This window comes from Rhopilema esculentum, unplaced genomic scaffold (genome assembly GCF_057945365.1).
Source record: "Rhopilema esculentum isolate cy_ngs unplaced genomic scaffold, ASM5794536v1 HiC_scaffold_23, whole genome shotgun sequence".
Taxonomy (NCBI): Eukaryota; Metazoa; Cnidaria; class Scyphozoa; order Rhizostomeae; family Rhizostomatidae; genus Rhopilema; species Rhopilema esculentum.
The window spans coordinates 135,698-159,881 of record NW_028300834.1 but is presented as its reverse complement, the minus strand read 5'-3'; the positions used below and the strand labels follow the sequence as shown (position 1 = coordinate 159,881).

General features: G+C 35.8%; 2 protein-coding genes across 3 annotated transcripts in view; both read left to right on the top strand.

The window, feature by feature from the left end:
• The window catches only part of LOC135690581 (E3 ubiquitin-protein ligase MARCHF6), a 51,674-nt gene extending 37,395 nt beyond the window's left edge, over positions 1-14,279 (top strand). For both annotated transcript variants that reach the window (XM_089115266.1, XM_089115265.1), the window contains exons 31-32: positions 6,837-6,972; positions 8,504-14,279. In XM_089115266.1, coding sequence (XP_088971392.1) covers positions 6,837-6,972; positions 8,504-8,603 — 236 coding nt within the window. In that variant the 3' untranslated portion in view covers positions 8,604-14,279. The remainder of the gene's footprint in view (positions 1-6,836; positions 6,973-8,503) is intronic.
• A 3,810-nt stretch (positions 14,280-18,089) lies between these two features.
• Positions 18,090-20,314, top strand: LOC148957495 (uncharacterized). Its single transcript, XM_089115206.1, has 2 exons — positions 18,090-18,371; positions 19,976-20,314. Exons 1-2 carry the CDS (start codon positions 18,243-18,245, stop codon positions 20,180-20,182), a joined length of 336 nt encoding a protein of 111 aa, XP_088971332.1. The 5' UTR covers positions 18,090-18,242; the 3' UTR covers positions 20,183-20,314.
• Positions 20,315-24,184: the final 3,870 nt, after the last annotated feature.

Below are 24,184 nucleotides of genomic sequence, written 5' to 3'. Positions count from 1 at the left end.
TGCCGTTGGAGATCGACTAGCTATCAGTGGCGCCAATTTGCGCAGCGATTGAATCTGAGAGGATTATGCAAGTGCTTCCCACTAGTGCGCAACACGCCAGTTACACGTGGATCGCACGTGATGCAAATAAGAAGGAAGAACCCCTTTTTCAGTCGAACACGAATTTTTAAGTTATTTAGCAAACTATTACAATTTAAAGGCTGTATTGTAGATAAAACAAGATCACACATTTTGACCCTTGTTGCATTTTTTGAAAAAGCTATTGCATTGACCTTGTTTTATTTAGATAATTTTTAAAGTATGACCTTTCTAAAACATTGCTAAATTTTGCAAATTTTTCCCCCGTTTGTTTTGATCTGAGGACTTGCAGTATTCTTGGTCCTCTTATCGAGCGGATGATTAAAGTTTCTGAAATAGCTCAAAGCTTGGAATATCTTCATCTCCTTTTTTCAGTTAAAGTGTTTGCAATTTTAATCTAAACGTGTTATATTCCTTAAATAAAAGCATTCACCTAGGTTTTTCTCAGGTGTACAAATAACGATTCTGTGCTTCAATGGAAAATAACCACAATCGATGTTGTTTTCTTAATGCTGTTTCCCGATTTATCTAAAGGCAGCTTCTACTGGAGAAGGACATCTTTCGAGGGCGTCCTCTATTTGAGGGTTGCCTCTATTTTTTGACAGTTTCTATTCGTGGGAAGGCCTCTATTTTGTTCCCAAGACTCCTATGCTCTGTTCGATGTTGGCTTCTATTCTAGAAGATAAGTTATTGAAATTTTGCGAAAACTAATGAAATCAATACACTTATATAAAGGATACTAATATATACGATCCTAACGATAGTAATGAAGGTCCTAACAGAGCACGGAGAACAAGGTAATCAAACGGTCAATAGTCAAAAGTTCCTGGCAAAGGCCAATGGAAACAAAAGAAGAACCACGCCTAAAACCTACCTTATTTTTAAAAAACTTTTCTGGACACTTTGAAAATTTGAGTACTGTTGCCAAAAATTTCTATAATTTCAATAGTTGATATGGAACGCTAACAAAAAGTCGGATGAAAAAACAACGTTGTTGCTGTTGCTAGGCTGATACTTTTAAGGCTGATACTCACTGAAATTTTTTTAAACCCAAGGCTGATAAACCAAAAATTTTAAAAACCATAATAATTAACCATAACAGATTTTTGAAAATATTGCTTATTTGGAAGCACAGATTGAGTATTTTTGATATAATAAGTGAAATAAGAAATGCGAATTAGCTTCAAAATGCCCTGGGAAAATGTATCAGCTTTCGATGTTAACTCTCGAAACGCGCCTGTTGGAAGAAACACAGCAATTTTTCCCACTCCTAAGCTTGGGCGTAATGAATTTCAAAGTTTGATGCTAACCGACTAAACGTCAATTCGTGTGAATTAACAGCTGGGGACTGCATATTTTCCACCTACTCATTATGGAATCGCCATTAAGGTTGGTCCTGCTTCTTATCAAGGCCATGACTTTCATTGTGATGTAGATACGAAGCTGAATCTTCAGCTGAGTACCTGGCTTTCAAACTGCATCTAAAGGACCGTCACATGTTTGCAAATAAAAATCTCTCCATAATGGATGGTCTCATTTCTATTCGGAAGTTTCTTTGCTAATGTATCATAACGTCAATTGGAAATATTCATTGACAAAGCTTTAAGTTTAAATTATGACGGCCAGACATACTAAAGTACCTAGACAGGTTCTTTAAATGCTCATTTAGAGACGACAGAGAACTTTCAGTGCTAAAAAGTAATTTTGCTCCATTCAGGGCAGTTATAATTAGGGACAATAAATTCATCAAGCTTTAATCCAACTTTTTTTCTTACAGTCAGTTACAAAAGTTTTCTTTTTTTCTTTCAATCTGACAAAAGACCAGTCAATTTAGTCTACAAAAGCCAAAGTCTTTTAGAGCAAAATTTTTGAAAGGCATTTTAAATGAAAGGTGTCCACAATCGTGCTTCGAGCGGTAGCTATATCACCGTATTAACCTATAAAGGTCTTTCTGTTGTGTTAACGCGGATTCTTTTGTGTAAACGCGGATTCTTTTGTGTAAACGCTGATTCTTTTGTATTAACGCGGGTTCTTTTGTTTAAACGGGGATTCTTAATGTGAACGCAGGGGTTTTTTAAGTTAACGGGAATTTTTTGTGTTAGCACAAATTCTTTTGTGTTGGGCGGATTCTTTTGTATAATAGCGTATTTTTTGTGTAAACGCGGACTCTTTTGTGTTAACGCGGATTCTGTTTTAACGTCATCTGTTACACAGGAAGATTCCTAAGGTAAAAGGCCTGAGCGACAGCAAGCAACATTATCGTCCGAAATGCGCGTAACGAAAGCAGAACAAATATGACTTGCTTAAAGAACAAAATTGAAATACTAGCTTTAGATCAACATAGTCATAGCCAAAGCTTAACTTTCAACGTTTCCTTGGCACTGTGTCTGCAATTTGTTTCATTTCCGTTGCTCTTGGCGCGTTTTCTAAGATGGTGATAGAATGTTAGCAGTGCAAAAGTACGGTCAAATGTTTTGCGCCGGTCGGAAATGGGAAAAGAATCTGGTGAATCCTAGGAAGAAATGCTAAGCGATAGAGGTACAGGTATGGAGAGGTACATACATGAGTTGAAAAGCAATTTCTCACGTTTTTGTACGCTCAGTAAGATAATGTGAGAACTTTTCTCTATTTTCCTACTGTAGATACTAACTCTTTTGAAAAATGTGTAAGTGCAGTAGAGTTTTAATCATAAAAAACCGTTATGTCAATCTAAGGTCTAAACAGCAATGTGATTATCATTCTTCGTCACGCGATTCGGATGAATCTACCCTCCTTGGCTACACTAGCTGTGAATATAGCGCTTACAGAGACTGCAACTCAAAACATAAATGTTCTCACGTGCGCATCTACTGACGGGATACGTTCGAACATGAACACGCCCCGCTATTCAGAGGATCGAAGACACACAGTTTCGGAAAGTTAATAATGTTAATGCTTTCTGAAGCCTCGTTTCCATATAGTCGTAAAATGTCGTAAGTTTGCCGCAGCAATTGCCGGAGCCATTCTCCCCGGCATACCGCAACCATTTTAGCAACGAGTTAAGATCAATGGGTCATTCAGTTCCTGGCAAGAATCAATTAAGGGGGTCCCACAAGGCTCTGTTTTGGGGGCCCTTTTATTTAATGTATTTATAAACGACCTTTTCTTTTTGGTAGAAGAGATTGAACTTTGCAGTTATGCTGATGACCCGACCATCTACGAGTGCGGTCATGAATACAACATATTGTATCTAGCCTTAAAACAGATGCTCATAAGCTCTCTAAATGGTTTCTTGACAACAGTATGAAACTGGATCCTGACAAATGTCATCTTTGATTTTTTGGGGAGAAAAACACTGACGTATCAGTGCAGATTAGACAAAAACTAAATAACGGAATTTGTTGAAGAGAAAATGTTAGGTGTAACGTTGGATAAGAACCTAGATTTCAAGAACCACGTAAATGCACTTTGTAAAAAAGCTGGACAGAAGCTGCATGCGCTTTCACGTATTTCAAGCTATATGGATGTTGAGAAACTGAGGGTTATGATGAATGCCTTCGTTGTTTCTCAGTTTAGCTACTGTCCACTTGTTTGGATGTTTCATGATAGGTCGGTTAGTAAGAAAATAAACAAAATTCACGAGAGAGCTTTGAGAATCGCATACAAGGATAGCTGTTCAAATTTCGAAGAATTATTGTGGAAAGCAGACACAGTGTCCATTCACCACAAAAATTTGCAGCTGCTTGCTACTGAAATTTTTAGCACTCAAAGGAATCTCAATCCAAGTCTCATGAATAAAATTTTTGTGAAGAAAGATACTCCATACACCCTTCGTAGTGACAGAAATATTTTAGCACCAAAACCAAACACGACAGGGTATGGTCTTGAAAATGCACGTTTTCTTGGAGCAAAGATATGGCATACAATGCCATTATCCTTTAAAGAGTCCCAGACTTCGAATAGCTAAAGAGACATTAAAAACCACCAGTTAGATTGCAACTGTTGATCGTGCAAACGATTTGTTGAAAATTTAGAGTTTTTATGATAGTAATTTATATCCTTTTTGTTGATAGAATTATACTTGTAATTTAGTTAAAATATAGCCTTGTAATTTAGTTAACATCAACGTGTATTTAAGTTTTGGTTGGCAGTAATTAGCATATTAATAAGCTATACCAGAAGCCAAACTAAAATAAAGAAATTATTATTATCATTATTATTTTTTATTTCAACTTAGCCTCTCAAAGTACAGCACAACTTTGATGGTTGCGGTACCGTAACGACTTAGATAAAGTTGAACCGTTTCAACTTTTTTCGCAACTACCGGCACAGTTAACGGTGTTTTGCGATACTTCAGGTCCGTTTGTTGCGGCACAAGATTCAGAAATTCCACTTGAATCGATAGCTGCGGTACCGGGAGCATCGCAGATAGAAAATGGCAGAAAACTGCTACCGGCAACCTAACGGCTATATGGAAACCAGGCTTTACAAGCTATGCTCCATTTCTGCAATTCCTAATGACTCTCCTCGTTACCCTCGATGTATCATTCCTTTACACCAACATTCCTCACACAGAAGGCATCAAAGCTGCCAGGGGACACCTCAACAAACGCACATCAAAAACTCCCCCAACAGAAACTGTTTGCAACCTTATCAACATTATTTTGACAAACGACAATTTTGAGTTTAACAGACAACACTTTTTACAGAAACAGGGCACAGCAATGAGAACAAGGATGGCACCACCCTATGCAAACCTTTTCATGGGGACCTTTGAATCTGATGCTCTGGACAAATCTCTTGTATGGTGGCTTTTCATCGACGGTATTTTCATGATTTGGACACACGGACAAGACAAACTCACAGACTTTGTCAATGCACTCAACAGTACCCATCCCACTATTAAATTCACCAGAGAACAATCCAAACAATCCATACATTTTCTTGACGTTACAATGTCTATAAATAAAAACAACACCCTCTCCACAGATCTCTATGTCAAACCCACAGACACACACCAGTATCTCCTCAGCACCTCCCCACACCCCAAACACACAAAACAGTCAATCCCATACAGTCTTGCCCTACGACTACGACGTATATGCTCGGAAGACGAAACCTACAAATTCCGAACAAAACAACTATTACAATATTTGACAAAACGAGGTTACAAAAGAAAACAGACACGCAAACAAATACGGAAAGCTTTTAAAAAAAATCAGACAAGACTTCCTAAAACCCGCTAAACAACGTAAAAATCACAGAACATAATTTGTTGTCACCTATCACCCCTCTTTGCCACAACTATCTACCATCCTCAAACAAAACATCAACATCTTACAGAACTCTAAAACAAGCAAAGAAGTCTTCCCTGACGTACCCATACTGAGCTACAATAGACCTAAAAACCACCGGGATATACTGGTTCGTGCCAGAATAAAAAGTGACACACCAAATAATCCCAGAGCCACTTACAAATGCCCCTCGCGACGCAACTGCATAACATGCCAACACATCACAGACAGTACTACTTCTTTTAACTTTACTAACACTGACAACAACTACGACATAAAAAAAGACTGGACTGCAACTCTAATAACGTTCTTTACCCATTACAGTGCAAACGCTGTTTAACTAACGGACACAAGAACTGCCACTACATGGACTACATGGGACAAACAAGTAGACGACTGCAAGACAGATTTAACGAACACAGAAGAGACATCATCAACAAAAAAGTAGACAAATCTGGCGCTGCAGAACATTTCTGCAGCCCAGGACATACCATCAATGACCTCACTATAACACCATTACCGCAACTCAACGACAAACGAGTGTTCAACGAGCCAAAGAGCAATACCTCATTGGCCTGGCAAACACTCTGGCAACCACTGACCGTTAACCTTACAGCAACATTATATTTATTTCATATTATAGTACTTCATCCTCATTACATTTTAATTCCACTACCACCTCCTACGCTCCCTCATTCGCCATCCTCCCCTCCTCCACCGCTGCGCTGCATTCACACAATTCCACATCAACCAATCCGACGCCACCATCGCCTATTTTTAGTCCGTTTACTTTTTCTCTGATGAAGCCTCGTATGCCGGTGCAAAATATTAGCCTTTACTAATTAACGTGTATTTATTGTTATTGTTGTTCATTCTCGTCGCACTGCGGTGTTTCTTATTTGCTACATTTTCAACAACTTTTCGCCGCAAGAACTCCTTGGAGTCCGCCGAGCAGACTGCTATTGTGATCTTTTCTTTATTCACACATTTACATAGAATTCTCGTTGCTTGAAGGGTCAGCCATACGTTTAAGAGGGCTCGATACAATATTTACAAGCAACACTGTGGACAGATCACAATCAGTACTAACGAGCATGCCAAAACATTTCTTTTAATCGTTGATCATTGACCGTTGATTGTTGACCGTTGACCGATGACCGTTGATCGTTGATCGTTGATCGTTGATCGTTGATCGTTGATCGTTGTTTTATTTTTACCGTCCTATGTTCGTTGACCAACTTTGGCCTCCAATGTTTTGTTTAAGTACGTTTTGTCATCCATGGTAGTTGGCAAATCGCCTTTTCCTGGTCGTTACGCCTTTTTTGAATTTTTCCTTAGTTTTTTCTTTTATCTGCCTTTCTGTTTATGAATGACCTCTTAGAAGCCAGCATTTCTATGCTATCACTTGTTCCATTCCTCGTGCCCTTTTTGCACCCGTTGCTGTTTCTATATCTTACGATTAGGCTACCTCTTTGTTATTTTTAGGTATTTCGAAGGAAGCACAGCTGCTAGCTCACCGCCGGATCTACCCATTCATTTTGATAATTGGCTTAATTGCTACTGCTCTGGCTTTTCAAGGACGCCAGTTTAGAAATCTTTACGAGAGAATCAAGAACGAAAAGTAAGTATTTAGAAACTTTATAAATCTCTGTTGATAAATGCTCTATGGCAGCGACCTAGTTCTCGTGCATTTTATGGTGATAGAAATGATCTGATTGCTGATCAAATATTGAGCCAATCTTTTCGCAAATGTTTATCGATTTTTTTATGTGCAAACAGAACAGCTTCTCTCATATTACATTATTGCCTTGCTGGTCCCTTGCCTACTTGACAGCAGATCGTTTTGCTTGTTCTCTCCACTAACTTTTGTTTTGCCTTATTTACACCATTCATTAGATATTTATCTTAAAATATAATTTTGTTGTTTTATTACTTAACCAGCTCGTTTTGTATCAAAGCTACAACCTTTTACCTATACTAGTTTTTACACACATCCTTTTATGTTTAGTCTTATCAACAACTTTGATGTTTTAAAGTATCGCATTTTATATTCTCTTTTGAACATAGGAGATTAGACACGCCCTAATTCCTTTAAGCAAAATTCGATCCACAGCTTTCTACATAAAGTGGGTTAAGCCTCTTTTTCCACAAAAATGTGTGTTTTTGTCCTTCATTGATTGTTTATGGGCACCTATCTTGCAAGCTGATTACTGTTCTTTTCAGGTGTCATAATCTATGCATTTTGGTACATGTCATTAGCAATTATGTATGCAATTTAAGCGTACGTTAGTAGCATCTTTGCGTCATTTCTAATGGCATACGTTACATACTGACATCAACTGTCGCCATGTAATCAAGGATGTTGAACTATTTGATGAATAATCTTATCATTTCACCTTGGTATCAAAGCACCTTGGTATCATTTCATTGACCTTTTGTTTTATGATCGTCCAGAGAGAGTTAATGATAACCGCTCTTTTAGTAGGTGAAACAGTGAAAACATTTATGCTCGATTTTGTTTTAGCTTTCCATGTGTGTAATGCATCAACACACGATCCTTACGTTCTTTCTACGTGTGAAATTCATTTCTCATTCAGATTCTTTCTTCTACATCTACCTAGTCCTATCTACCTAGTCCTAAAAAGAAGATTTGAAAATGGCTTTGAAAAAAGCAAACATTCTAAAGCGTAGTGAAAGCTTTTCTTTCGTTCCTCAGAGTATAAAACGTCTGAATAAGGTTGCGAAAAAACACGATAGAAAATATATACCCAGTTGTGGATTGAAATATGCCAATCAGAAGAAGATTCAATAAGAAGATTCTCAAATCTATGTAAAGCAGTTTCTTAATCTGTTTCGGCTGAATGAGAGAATTATAGCAAAATATCCTCTAGCAGTGTCAAGGACCATCCTGTATTGCGAGCTGTAATTTTGAAAATTTGTCTTGAAATTTGAATTTGGCTTCAGTTAGCAACAGGCAAAAAGGGTGCTCGAAATTTCATACCAATTCGCCTCCACACGGTGCTAGAAGTAAATAAATACCGACATTTTTTGGTTGGTCAATTTTTGAATAGACGCATTTTGATTGGTTATATTTTAAATCCTGTTAAGTTATGTTGGAACCTGTTCAATAAACTACTTGTTTTTTCTCTTAGATATTTAGTTGGTCAGCGATTGGTGAATTATCATTATCCTTCGACCTCAAACACTGATGAGATACCTGGTGAGGTCAATTCAAGCACTGCTATGATGTAAATATATTGAGGTCAATCTATGAATGAATCACTGCTCCGAGGGAAAAATTTCTGACTGTACAGTAAACTGCGTAGCTGTTTGAACATCCGTCCAACGTCTAGCGCCTTTAAGATATGTCTTTTATTTGTTTTTGCCGATTAACTGATTTTTGTCTTTGACTTTGCAGTTTGGTGCAAAACTAAATTCAGTTGAGTCCCGTTGAACTTGTACTCCGGACTTTTTGACTTATTCAATATTCAATACTATTGGGTATTTTTATTCAAGTCAAAAATCGTACCCCAGATTTGCCAGACATTTGCCAAGGCGGATTATTTGCTTATCCCATTTTAAAAGTCCGACTTAACCGGATTCAGCTGTATGCAATGGAGCATTTACTGCATTAGTTGTACTATCCTCTGCAGAAACAGAATATTTTAAAAGCTTTTTTAGGATATATTACTTTGCAAGAGGCCCTAAGAACATTTATTCCACTTCAAATCACCTCGGAGGGAGAAAAGAGGTGCGAGAAACAAAACTCCTGCAGTTATATTTGTTGGTAAAGCTTTGCTTTGAGAATAATGCTTAAATTTGATAATTTTGAGTACTAAGATTTTTTTGTTATCTTGTGGCGGTAGATATTTTTTATTCCTTCAAAGGCAGAGAAGGAATTTATTGTGGATTCCTTCAGAACTATAATACATATACTTAACATTTCAATCAAGTTTTTTTCAAATTTTCGTTTTTAATTCTTTTTCAAAGGCAGTTTAAAATTAATGAGTTCCTCTCGAAAAACTTTCAACTCGTGTGCATTAGAATTCTCTCTATTTTGCTCAGAAACTTCAACCGTCACAAAAATTTTTTGCTCAACGTTGCTTTTTCGCATGTCGACAGCTAGTAAACCTACTTTTGGTAAAGTGATGAAGTGTTAGCATTGCAAAAGGTACCGATCCGAGCTGCTTCTTTACCAATGTTGGAAGAAACGAGATGGAAGTTGTGAAAACCTTTGAACATTTTGAGAATCGCTTAAACTTGATCGCAGATTAGACTCTGTCTAGATATTTATCGGATATTAATAGAATCTTGAAGAAAAATTTATGTCAGAGTTTTACCTTGACGTTAGGATTTAGCGAGTGCATTCGTTGTTGATGAGTTGATGTTAACGATGTAGCAAGCAGCAGACAAACAATGTAACAAGTTATTCTGACTGCCAACTTTAAATGCTGTTCTCAACTCAACTTGCGCTCTTCATTTCCATTCACCTTTTAGGCATCCACCTTAGGGATCCTTTTAGGCTCATTGAAATGTCGGTTCAAAGTACTTCATTAAAATGATTCCCTTTTTTCGCGCCATGTTGAAAAAAGTATTTTTTAGTTAATCATTTCATTCTGGTTAAACATCTAGAGCGTTTTGATGTTAGAAGTAAAGAGACGTTTCGATGTTGGAAATAAAGAGGCATCTTCCCTCTCGCAAGTAAGCAGTATAAAATAGTTTTGAAATATCAGCAGTCAGGAGTGTTTAGACCTTATGCTATGATAAATTCAACACTGCCCTTTTTAGAGCCTCTCATTTTCAAGTACTAGAAGAAACTTGCAGAGGATAAATGCCAGTGAACATAGTATTGTAAAGTGTGTTTTGGAAATTATAAGTACTTTCTTCAATGGCCCAAATGAAGTTCAGCTTGCAATGTTTGAATCTCTGCTCAATATCTGTTTGAACTTGTCAAAACGTTTTTGTCCGTAAGTACTTTCTTCAATGGCCCAAATGAAGTTCAGCTTGCAATGTTTGAATCTCTGCTCAATATCTGTTTGAACTTGTCAAAACGTTTTTGTCCGTAAGTACTTTCTTCAATGGCCCAAATGAAGTTCAGCTTGCAATGTTTGAATCTCTGCTCAATATCTGTTTGAACTTGTCAAAACGTTTTTGTCCGTAAGTACTTTCTTCAATGGTCCAAATGAAGTTCAGCTTGCAATGTTTGAATCTCTGCTCAATATCTGTTTGAACTTGTCAAAACGTTTTTGTCCGTAAGTACTTTCTTCGATGGTCCAAATAAAGTTCAGCTTGCAATGTTTGAATCTCTGCTCAATATCTGTTTGAACTTGTCAAAACGTTTTTGTCCATAAACGATGACGTCAACCAGGAATATGGGTTGATTCGGCTAAGCTTTTAAGTTTTGCAGGAGTAAGCTTTTCTTTTCAAGTTAGAAAACTCTGCTTCGTAATAGCAGATTGGTGAATCAATAATAGACATAGGAGGAACAAATTTCAAAAGTAATTTGAAAGAACAATTTCTTCGACAATGTGGAAGTATTATATAGAATGTTGTATAGCTGAAATTCAAGAAGAACTTCACTGGCAGTTGCATAAGTTTCGAATATTTTTGAATGAATAAAGAGAAAGTTTTATTTAATTTTTTATGTTTTTCTGCGGGATGTGCTTTCATGACTGTGTTGTGTCTCGTTCGCATTCGAATATGGTATTATAATGATTTTCTTCACAGTCATTGTTTTGAACTAGACAGTGAACTGCAAAGTACATTCTGCGTCCATGTGTTGTTGTGCAAAGTTTTCGTTAGTTTACTGGCGATGTCTCTTAGTCGTTTATAGCCTGATGCTTGAAATTTCCAAACAATATTTTCGTTGTAGAGAATTTAAAAATGGCTTTGAAAGAGCAAACATTTTGAAGCATGTAATTAAAGCTTTTTGTCTGAATAGTCTAATGCATTTCAGAGAAAATCTTCTTACCTTCCACCGATAGAGGCCTTAATCGAGTTTAATTTTTTCTTGTTTATATTTTTATTTAAACACTAAAATTAAGCTTTAGTTGATCTCGAGAAAGTTTTCTGATATCTTTGCATTTTTGTTGCTTTTTCTGTGCCAAAACGTCACCTGTCGTCAAACTTCACCATAGCTTACAAGGGAAGCATACTTGAAGCGGATCAGCTGATAAACAACTGGCTAAGCATACTTAACAAATAGACAACCAATCATATTGGTTGCATGGAACTTTAAGTTATTTACAGAATAACATAACTGTGTGTAAACTCTTTAAAGAATTATTTGAAGTTAATGAAAGTACAGTAAGCGTACATAGTTGCACATTTTGATGGTCATACTTGCCTTTTTCAGAAAAACATGTTATCAGTTTTGTACTTGGTCGATGCCGAACACTGGTTTGTTCACATAGCGTAGTCTAAAAGCTATTAAAGTTTCATAAACAATTAAGAACACTCTAAATGCACTGTTATAGAGGATTAATTTTTCCATGTCGGACTGATGGATGTTTTCTGAAACAGACAGACACCGCCCTTCAAGATAACATACGCCTCATACCTTGATTTTTTACATTGATTTGGCTTTTAGATGAATTTTAGGTTGTCTTTCAGGACCTAACATAATTTTAGTCTATTTTTCTCCCTTGTAAACAGAAATTGTAACGAATTTTTAACTCAGGCCTTTTAACTTAAATGCTGGTTGGCAATATGGCCTAACGGTGCTTTGAAACCTGGCCAGCACAACTGCTAGCTAACTTGCTAAGAGACCGTAATGAGACGACACACTATTATCCTGTTTGAGAACCTCGATAAAACAAGCAGTTTGGTTCATCACAACTTCAATAACTGTAATTATCAGATGTCAGTTATGCTCAAAAGGTGAAAACTTTCTCATTGAATTCATTTTATCGCCAAAATGTCCTCAAGAAAAGGAGTAAGGTTTGGAGATAAAATAAGTAAGAGGTGTTTGACGCTGACGGTAGAAATGTTTTTAGTCTTGCCCTTTGTCACAAATGAAACTTATGGTTGTTATACAAATGACGGTGTTATCAAATTATACAACTATAATATGCACGAGTCTTGTAATAATCTAGGAGATTCTCAATAATAAGAAAATACGGTAGTGATAGAAAGATTTCGGTATTTTTGCGAAAATGGTAGATCAGAAATGGTAAGAAAGGTATTTGTTCTGATTACATGATATAGTCATGAGAATTTTGGGTGTGTACAAGCTCCTTTTAGCTAAAACCCCTTATACGTAAGGTATAATACCAAAGAACCTCTTTGTAACTAAAAGTGCCATTTCAAACCCAGGGAGCCCTAAAATGTTTAAATGAGTTACCAATCCACAGCCACCAACGGTTTTCTGTGTACAAGTCCATTTTCATCTTTTCTTCTTGATCTTCAGTTACTGCTTCAAAATAAATCGCACAGTTTCGTTGGTCTTTTGAAACTGTTTCCTAATGCACAGGAATGGGCATTTAAACCTTAATTCAGTTCATATCCCCGTGATTGTATATGCTTTTGGTTTATTTCCAACCCCACGAGAAGTTCTTTCACTGTTATAAAGGTAAAGATTTCCATAATTAACACAGTAAAAGTTACTTCTTAGAATTTTTGTTTATTGATCACATAGCTTGAAAACACCATATGAAATACCTTTAAATTCGAAATCATTAAAATATCTGTCAAATTGACTGAGATATTGCAAGTAATAGAGTAGAAGGAAGTAAAACTGACATTTGCGCTGGCCTACTTCATTTATTGGAATCAGAACCAGGACAAAATTACAGTGATTTGAAAGGGAAAGAGTCAGTGCCTATGCGGTCACATCTCAGCAAGTTTTCAATATATTTAGCTGAATTTACACGTTAAGAGATTTTTCTTGATGTTTTTTCAAGCTATTTGGTTATTCTAAATTCCAAGGCTTAAAAGCTTACATTTTTGTGACGCATCACTTTCAAACTCTATTTTGGCATAGCCACATTTTTGTCTCTTCTAAAAGTGACAAAACGTGGCTTGCCTGTTTGATGCCAATTGTAAACATATGCAAATGCACAAGTGATCTCTCAGCAATGAATATTCACTCTAATAAATGCATGTTAATCAAATTCACCCTAATAAATGCATGTGCATGGAGAGCAAACATACACAGACCCGAGAGATTACTCGCCTTGTCAATTTTAGGTTCTCTTGGGATGTTAGGTAGGCATTAAAAGGCAGTTTTGTCTATCAGCTTCAATCAGAATACTGCACGTTGTAAAGATAGTAGTACAAGAAATGGCTCCAAGACCTAACATTCACGACAGTAAAGCGTTCAAATCTCGGAGAGGCAGAAGAGCTGTTGATCTAAAGAAAATGATTCTCACCAGAAATCTGAGAAAAGGCATCAAGAAGCACAAAGACAGTTATAAAGTTTATATTTACAAAGTATTGAAGCAGGTCCAACACGACGTCAGTATATCGTCAAGAGCTGTTGGTGTAACTTCAGCGAACGAATTATGTGAGTGTATCGCTTTTGAAGCCAGCCGTTTGGCTCATTACAACAAAAGATCAACAATTTCAAGGCGGGAGATTCAGAAATCCATTCAAATGCTCTTATCAGGTGAGCTGACTAAACACACCATTTGCCATAAGGCGGCATGCAATTCAACTCCAAAACCATCGATGTGAACGAGCTATAAACAACTGCTTCAACTCCAGTTTGTTATATTCAAGACGCTTAGTAGCTGAAGACTCAATCTTACATTATCACTATGTTTGATAGTATCGCTCAGTGGACTCTGCAATTGATTGAAATTTGACAAAGCAGCAGACTAGCTCATTATTTAGAAAATTCGTATTAATTTCAAGGCTTTTGTATATTTTTAGTGTATTTATATATTATTGTTAATAATTGTGGTATTGAAAAATGACTTTATTTTATGATATTGTTTGATCTCATTTTGTTACATCTTTGCTGATCTGCACGAACTTCTTACTCAGGCCGCGGCCAAGAATTGCACCAACCATGATCATCAAATAAATAATAAAAAGGCCTATTTTGCTACATTCTAAATCTCAATTTAATGAACTGTAAAAGAAGACCACTTTATTCTTTAATAAGTACTTTTATTATTTTCTTTTCGCAGTCAACTTTAATTTCCCAGCAATTCTTGCTTTCATTTTCTAGACGTATTTTCTAATTCTGTTGACTCTTCAACGTAAAAGATTTTTTCAGAGAAAAATAAATAGTTATTGTCGATTAGAAAGTTTCTATGGCCAGTGGCGGAAATTCAGGCTTTCATTTGGGGGGGCAGGCCTACAATTTTCCGACAAGATAATATCTTGGATCATGTCTTATTTTAAAGAAACTGCCCCTTTTGATAAAAATATATAATTTTTTGATGGGACCCTAGAAATATTTGCTGACCACACCATAATAAAGTAGCAAGAAGAACAACCCGTTTATGATTTTTGATATCAAGATCTATATCTCATCTAAGGCAATTTATGATACAAGAGGTTACACTAACGACAGATTACAATTTTGACAAGTCGTACGTTCATTTTATGCATTTTATCTTGTTTTCGTCAGTGGAGAAAACGTTTGAAATAACTTTTATTCGGAAGAATCCGATGGAAATTTCGGCTGATTTTTACGGAATTGAAGTTAAATATACAATTCACAAGCAGTTTTGATATTGGTCATATATTGTTTGATCGATTATTTAGTACTGGCTAATATTTTATCAGCTATGCTATGTTCAAATTTTGCAAAAAGGGTCCCAAGAGGTTTTAGAGGCCCCTGGGGTAAAAAGGGAAAATACAGTTCACCTGCGAGCGAAGTGAGCAGAAAATTTGTCAATTGCGCCCTTGCGCCCTTAGATTAGCTTAGAATCTTTTCCGAACGATTTCTTGGAGTAATTTCGACAAATTAAACTGTTGTCAATTATCCGATGAAAGCCCAAATTTTCCAACGACATCACTGATTGGGGGGGGGCCGAGCCCCCCCACACCCCCATAATTCCCACCAATGTCTATGGCCTTGGTTGCGGCAGGATTCTTCTGAATTATAGGTGGGATGAAATCTGAAGTACCTCTACAAAATATTATACCTTTTCAAATTAATTTCTTTGAAATTTATCCTTATGCGTCCTCATGCTATCGCATAGCTTCTTAAATCGATTAAACCTTAAATTAAGACCTTATCGTCGTTTGGAAGATGGTTATAGTGCACACTTTTTTTTCTCCAGGTACATAGGCCTTCCTGGTCTCCATCATGATCTCAATTTATTTTCATTCTAAATGCTGTGAGATCCGAGCAGTGGTCTTGAAATCCATTACACCACAGAAGCGACTCAGCACTAATTGATGCATAGAAATCACGCGCCAAATATCGTAAGTTGCTGTTTTCTTGAATCAAAGGCAGTATCATAGTCTGTAAGGTGAAATTGCCTCTTTTTTTCTTCAATTTGTTTTTATAGGCTACCTAAGTTGTAGTAGGCACTGTAATCAATTTATGGAAATCATTCGTCAAGAAAATATAGTTGAAAGAGGACTTGGGAAGATATGAAAATTACGATCATGAACAGTATCTGTTTATTCTTAAAACTAATTGCTATTAATCTTTGCAGTTACTTTATCTGAAAATATCCTTAATACATAAGCTTATTTTTCAATCAGTCGCAATTTTACTTCAAGTTATAAGATGTAGGTCGTTAATGGGACTTTTTCATAATCATAATCAGATTGACCCCTTTCTAAAAATGTTCATTAAGAGCCATCGAACAAAAGCAATCACTAACTTTCTTTAAACCCTGGACATTAAGCAAGAGTTTATAAACCAACGCTTTCCTTACGAGGAGCTTTGTTAATGCATAAATTTACTTTAACAACCCTTTATAATGACATCACTCAAACTGCTTTCAGCTGTTGTTTCATTCCGTCAAATTATTAGAATTTGTTGAAATTATAAGCTTGGGTAGCGCCAGCTGCTTTTCTGATTTATAGTGACGACTGCCAAGTTTCTCTGTGAATTGTCTACCTTCTTTACTGCTAATGAAATGTGTAATCTGTAAGATGCACAAGATGTATTTGAAAATGTATCTTTGCAAGCACCGTTGCCAATGTACGCAAGATCACAAATATTGCTTTTTATTTGCTATCCAAATCAATAATGGATATCGCCATGAGTACATGGCAATTCAATAAGGACCCTTTCATTCAAAAATTTTCATTCATACTTCTGTCTTATACCTTCTGCCATAATGTATTTTTTCCAATTCTTTACTGCGTTGCTACTTGTACCCCGAAACCACAAAATATGGATGATTACCGTTAGCAACATAAGAAATGATTAAATTCTATTGTAGTTAGCTGTTGTACCAATAAATTATCAACGCACCTTGATTTATTGGTATTTCCTTTGCCCTATTAATGGATACCGGCTACATTACAATTTTTCCGAGTAACCAGCCTCATGGCTCCATTACGTTCTTTTCCAAAGGGAGGTACTTTTGATATACTAACATCTACTGCGATTCAAGTCTTGCATTTTTCAGTGGACCTGATAATCTTATTTGGTAATTCTGCTTGTAGCAGAACAGTTACGGATTATGGACATTTTATCGAGTGAATTAGGCAAAAATTGCATTTGCGTCTGTCAAAGTACATTCAAGGGATCTCAAACTATCTCATTTTTTCTGTCACTTGAGCTGTACTTCAGCATTCATTTTAAGCCACATTTCAGGATTGCGCTTAGAATGGTCGGAATACATAGATATCACGCATTATTTTATGCTGCGTCGTAGCGTCGTCTAATCAGCCAGATTTTACCCTTCTGTCAGATGGCCTCGTTCAACCTTATAGAAACCAATCATAGCAATATTTGAGAGGCTGTGGAAAATGAACAATTGTAGTTCATTGTAAACAATTCATTAATATACTTTCTTACTTCTTTAGCACAGAAATATAAAAAGGTGCTGCTCGGCTGAACTTAGCTTTTCCTAAATATCACCTTTACCTTGAAAATTGTTCCCTGCTGTCGAAATAGTTTTATATCCCACAATCGTCAGCATTTCAAAATTTGCCAAAATTACAGGTACTCTCGCAGAAGAATGATGAATTATTAAATTGTCCTGTTCTCATTACGAGACTCGTTATATTCATAACAAACTTAACAACAACGTTTATTGCCATGGAAATAGAATACGATTGCCCATTGTTAATAATTTTCAAATTATCAAGTAACTGCAGAAAATTTTTTGTTGACATGACTTCATAGCTACCGTCTATTTGTGAATAACCGCTAAAGGTATTAAGTTAAACCTCTTGCAAAATGATGCAGCGCGGTGACAAAAGTATGACACGCCACCATGTTTCAACTATCGTTTTACCTGTATATTCAATTATATTTTTTGACTGGAATATCTGTATTATTCAGTATTGCTAGATTTTTATATCTGAATCCAAAAACATCCTTCATCGTTTTGTTAAATATGAAACATTGTGTCATTCTAACACAAAATGCTTTCTGGCCAAGCAAGAAACCTGCTTCTGAAGTAACTTTATGGCAAAAAGTGGCAAATTCAGTGAGAAAATAGTCGCTATATCCTTAGACTTGAACGCAAACTCGAAATATTAGAAGTTTTTCCTTCACCTGTCAAGTTCATCGTGGGAGAGCAGCACCGTTTTAGATGCAGACAACACATGTCAATCAAGCTTTCTATCACCTGTTTGACTGGGAAAACTATTTAAAGACAGTCTCATCTCTGGCCACATAAGCCGATTGTCCATTTGCACCCCAGCAGTCACCTATAGGAGCTTAGCTGGCTCGCTTTTTCGATAACTTGGCTTATGCAAGATTATCTTTTATAATCAGACGAAAGGCAGAATAACAAAAGCGCCACAATGAATCAACAAAAGGTTACAGTGGCTTATCTTCTTATAGCACTAAGTCTAATAGATATTAAGCAGCAGAACGTCGAGTGTGTTTTTGCTGGCTCTGGAAGATATGGTTACGGAAAAAAGGAGACAAAGGTTTGTGCTTCTTAAGAGTTTGCTCTTTCTTCGTACATCAGGTCATGTTGACCTTTATAATGAATTGAAGGCTATGCAAAAGTCCTTGATAAATGAATGACTGAAATTGTTGTTTTTTTACGTAGACGACCTGATAGCAGGAATATTCTATTTTGTGTGTTAATTGTAACATAAATGTAGAAATTTGATCCCAATGGTGTCAGTGAAAGCGATGGAAATGTTTTGTTTACTTAAATAATGACAAGTCATCAATCTAAACATGTTTTATTGTATTTTAAGAATTTCACGGTCTTGTTGGCTGGTTTCATGATTTCATTTCAACAGTTTGGATTTCCGGTCCTTTCGATTTCTGTAATTCATACACTGTAAAGAAAGATGGTTTTTTGAGTTCATAGAAAAGTAAACATCAAAATGGGAGTGGTCTTTTTACAGCACAGGAGTTCTTGTTTGAAATAGAGCTTAGCCTTATATTACACTTGCAAAATGCGGCTCCGGTTATCGCCAGAGCATGTTTTCACAAGAATTTAAGACACATTTTCAGCATGTAATTTGCTTCATTGGTAAAGAAGAAGCGAGTAAACTTTCCGATTATCAACCAATAATTCGCATTAAAATTACATAAAACTTTATATGAACGCGCTAATAAACTGCCAAATTCTTTGTAAGATGCTCTATAACTGCAAACCGCTTTTCAAATGGTGAATTAGGACTAGATTAAGCTCACTAGATTCTTCAGAAGAAACGGCCGTTTCGCGGTATCTAAAAAAATGTTTAGATCGATGTTGCAACTATAAAAGAAGAGTGCTTGTCGCTACTCGTTACAAAATGATAGATGCCAATGAAACAACACCCGAAACAAGATTGCAAGTAGCATTTATACAGCTCTTGTCAATCTGGTCCATTTTTGGATTTGCTCATAGTTTTGAAGTGTAAACAACGACACATAGAGACAAAATGTAAAGAATGATAAAGTAATTCGAATGAATCCTCAATTTGAATGTATTATTGCGTTTGGTTCGTCAAAAAATGTTTCATTTGAGCTTTAATGAGTAGCTATATCTTTTTGATGATATCCGCTCCATATATCATATGCATACAGGTACATTTAAAATTATATTAAGATCAACAATTATGTATTGTTTGCCCCGATTTGAAAGCTGGACGGAATGTCATGAGAAAATATATCCAAGTATTCAATATACTATGTATTCTTTTTTTAAATAAAGTACATGATGAAATGAAAACATTAAAAATGAATGAAAATCTAGCAAAAGAATTAACAAAAAAAATTAAAGCATAACGACACTTTACGCAAAGAAGCATCTATCAACGGTCAAAAACAAAGGTTTAAGTGATAACTTATCGGTGCTTCAATGAAAAATCTTTTATAAAGATATGCATGTTACAATGACGTTGTTTACTACAATAAGAAAGGCTTTAATATGAAACGTTGGTTGTGTAAACAGTGAGTTACAAACAACTTCACTCAAGGAATTGTCTAAAAGTTAGCTTATAAAATGATTACAACCCTCCCACCCATAATGAAAGCACTGCAAGCTTACGGTGACGAGATTGGACCTAAAATATATTGTTTTTTGTTGCAGATGTTTTCAAAACAGGCAATTTGCAAGCGTTTGAAGGCATACTGTGTTGAAAGTCGGGAGAAAAAGAGAACTCATATTGTAGACGACATGGATAGCCCAAAGCACAAATATCTACGTTTGAAAGAATATTTAAGAGTACTTGAGAAGAAGATGCGTCGACGAGAGAAGTACTTGAAGTGGCAGGAAGTGGCCGGAAGAAGCATATGACAAGCTTTGCTTTCAACTTTTTGCATCTTGAATGCATAGGGCTAGAAGTTTTGAAAATGAATTAATCTTAAAAAACCTAAATCAACATTGTTATTTATTGCATAAAGAGTTAAAAGAGGGAACTTTGTTTTAGTGGATTGTTTTTCTCGTGCATATCTCCTAATTTTGTGAAAATCTTCTAATATATGATTATTTTGCAGTTAAGACGTGTTTATGAATTTTGATTTGAGAAAGTTCCATGTGGTTGCATAAGGCTCAGCTTGTTTTTGATTTGATGCTCTTTGGTCCAATTCGACCAGGTTATGCAAGCGAAACACTTCTCATTAGGCATCCTACCTATATCGACCTATTGCAATCTTTTTGCGCCATAAAGTTTTAACATCTAAGCTTCTTACCATGGATGGAGGAGGCAATGGTGTCGATAAACACCTAAATTTGCAAAAATATATATCGTCTTTTCGAGAAAAACTCTTCCTTCATATGGCTAAAAGTAAGGTTAATTTGTAAGATTTAAATATATCTTTTTACATCCACTTATCAAATTTTAACATTGAAGTAATGAAAATAGCTTCTTAAAGTTGCAGAAATATTTACAGAAATTTTAATGAAATAGCTGAAAAATGCTAATAGTTGCAGAAACAAAAATTTCAAAAAGACAAAGTGATACAGTTAATGCCTTCGTTTCAACTTTGTGCTGAATGTTTTTTAAGATTCTTTCAGCAGAAACCCGAATTAGAACTTTCACGAGATATAACATTGACTTAAGATGTAGAGTCCAGCACGAATGACGTAACAATTCTGCATTTCGTTCCAAAATTTGATGATACCTAAGAGCAAAACGGAGACTCAAAATCGACAAAGTATTGCCACATTTCCTTTCTTTAAATTCCTGCCTTGTGCTTGTTTTCACATATTCCACCATGTCATGAGATGCTTACTTCAATTGTTGGCACGGGTAAGAACCCTCGATAATAAAGCAAAGAAAAGCTAACTAAACTTTATGATGTAATTCAAACCAAACTTTTTATAAAGATACTTTAATTTTTGGCGAGCCTCAATATTCTTGATAATTTGTGATCCTGAGCCTGAAATTATTCTTACATAATTCTTAAGAAGAAAGTTCAAGTCTTTGCTACTGACTAACAGTCATGACCAAACGTTGTAGAAAACGAAATAAACTACTACAATATAAGCTAGACGAATGTTTCTCAAGCAGTTTGCGTGACAGACACGCTTTCTTGTTTGCTCAAAAAACTTGTATATAGATTGAAAGTTGAAAATCAGTCTGCCGTTGAAATACGAGCCCGTTAATTATTCTTAATTGATTCCTAAATCACACCAATTTCGAACCTATCAAAAAGGTGTGTATGTTAATAAAATTTCTTTAAGTCAATTATAGAAGAAGTCTAACACTCGCAACCATCTTAAAAACGAGTGGAATATAATGTCTGCTTGAAAAGCGAGTGCGTCGCCGTCTGGAAAAGACGTTTGCTTAATTTAATAAGAGAGAGGCAACTAGAGTTTTTCGGACACATTATAAGGAAAGGAGGGTTCGAATGTTTAGCAGTCACTGGGAAAGTCAAAGGAAAGCGAAGCAGGGGAAGTCCACGCGTTGGCGTTGTCAAGAGTTTAAGCTCATGAATGGGAGTGTGCAGCGAAACTGTTTTGAGACTATCCGGGGAGAGAGAATTGTAGAGAGCAATGACAGTAAATGTCTTGCAAGGACAAGATATTTAGAGAGAGACATCGTCGTCTAACGTATAGGTATCTTATCAAGACCAACCAACAGGCACACTCGCCCCGCTGACCATTTTCTTCCATTGACACGCTCTCATTCAACAAGGAAGCTTACCTCCAATCCTCTGGTGTCGCAATGGGAAGTCTCTCGGGACAAGCTAACGCCTGTCGGCTCATTTAATACAAAAAAGAAATCAATGTTGCCGATACCTACGATGCCTCACTACCTTGTTTTATAATTTGATACATTAACGATATTCTTGGTTTTATCACACTCTAATTAAACCAGTTACAGGATTTTATCAATGCTGTCAATAATTTCCATTCAGCTCTAGATTTCACTCAAACACGATAATAGAAGACAGTCTGCCCTTTCTTGACATCCAACTCTTTGCTTTCATGTCAACATTTCAACTTCCGAGTCATAACTAACAGCCATAGCTGCTTCCACATAAGGACCAAATTTGCATCCTCGTCACCCTTCTTGATTCATTGCCTCAGCTGCACCAAATGCAACATTCACTGCATTGAGGAGATGTCTCGTCAGATAAATGTTCGTTTCGGTGAGCATCTCCGCAATATTAGAAATAGAGATAGAAATATTAGAGAAGCAAGTTCAACTTAGAAAAACCCCGAAAAGATGACCAGGGTGCCACAGTTTCTTTACATTCTAATGAGAAAAGCACATTCTAACCGCCACGATAATACTCCAAGGTCCTTAATAGAAGGGGGGCTCTTGATAGTTGGGGAGATCCAAAATTTTTCAAAAAATAAATAAGCGGGGGGTCCTAGTACGTGGGGTGGGAAGGGAAATGTGAAAAATGTGAAAAATCACGTGATGATTCTTTTTTGGGATCAAATGAGATTTTCTATCGATAGCAAAATGACAATTAACACCATATAATAATGAATTGCTGTATTACTAAAATGAGCAGGCAAATTATCATTGTGTCCATCAGCCAGGCCTATGTAAATTTTTTTCGAATGTTTTACTACTTTTCTATGTTAAAACTTTTATACAATGCAACCTTTTCATACAAGAGAAACTTTACAGAAATTTTTCACACCTGAAAGAACATATGAAATGAAATAAGAGAAATGAATGATTGCATGTAAAAATTAATAAGCGGGGGGGGGGGGTCGAAATAAGCTCCGGTGGGGTCAGAAAAAATCGAAAAATTGATAAGCGTCCCCTCTTCTATTAAGGACCTTAGAGTAACTTGACTATGACAATATTCAGGGTATTACAGGAATTTTTGTGAGCAAATTAATTTTTAGTTAAAAAACATACCTAATACCTTACTCGTGATAATTTTGTCGGTTGGACACCTTTAAATTACTTACGTGGGACAGAGGCACACCATGCAACGAAATACCCTGGCAGTGCATTGTTATAAAAACTTATAACTCTTATTTCTAATCAACAGAAAATAAAATATTGTAATCTTCGATAGTAGATCATATTACTTGCTTCCTTCCCCTTTTGAATCTCTTCCAATTCAGATTTCATGCCTTTCTTTTTTTCTTTTTTTTCATATTTCTTTCTTTCTTTCTTTCTTTCTTTCTTTCTTTCTTTCTTTCTTTCTTTCTTTCTTTCTTTCTTTCTTTCTTTCTTTCTTTCTTTCTTTCTTTCTTTCTTTCTTTCTTTCTTTCTTTCTTTCTTTCTTTCTTTCTTTCTTTCTTTCTTTCTTTCAATGAATGAATGAATGAATGAATTAATGAATGAATGAATGAATGAATTAATGAATGAATTAATGAATGAATTAATGAATGAATGAATTAATGAATGAATTAATGAATGAATTAATGAATTTATGAATTAATGAATTAATGAATTAATGAATTAATGAATTAATAAATTAATGAATTAGTGAATTAATAAATTAATGAATTAGTGAATTAATTGTAGTCTCTATTAGTCTACTGCATGTCTAAGTCGATAGAAATATTCCAACTTAGCTGAAATAAGTGTAGATCCGACTTAGAAAAAATGAAAAATTTGAATCCGAAGTTAAAATAGTGTGCACCTGTAAGCAAGCTTACAGTGTGTAGCATGTGTGTGACGAGATAGAGAGGATTCAAACAGAATTCGAGGTTCTTCAGAAAGCCGATCTAACGTAATTTAGCCTACTTAGATTTTCCTCGAAGCAATCTTTTTAATTTATATCTATTGCAAAAGGGCAACGCAAAATACTTAATCGTTCGCAAAAGATGCGTATTGTATAGGGTTGGTTTTTTATTTTTTGGAGGTCATTATGACCGCTC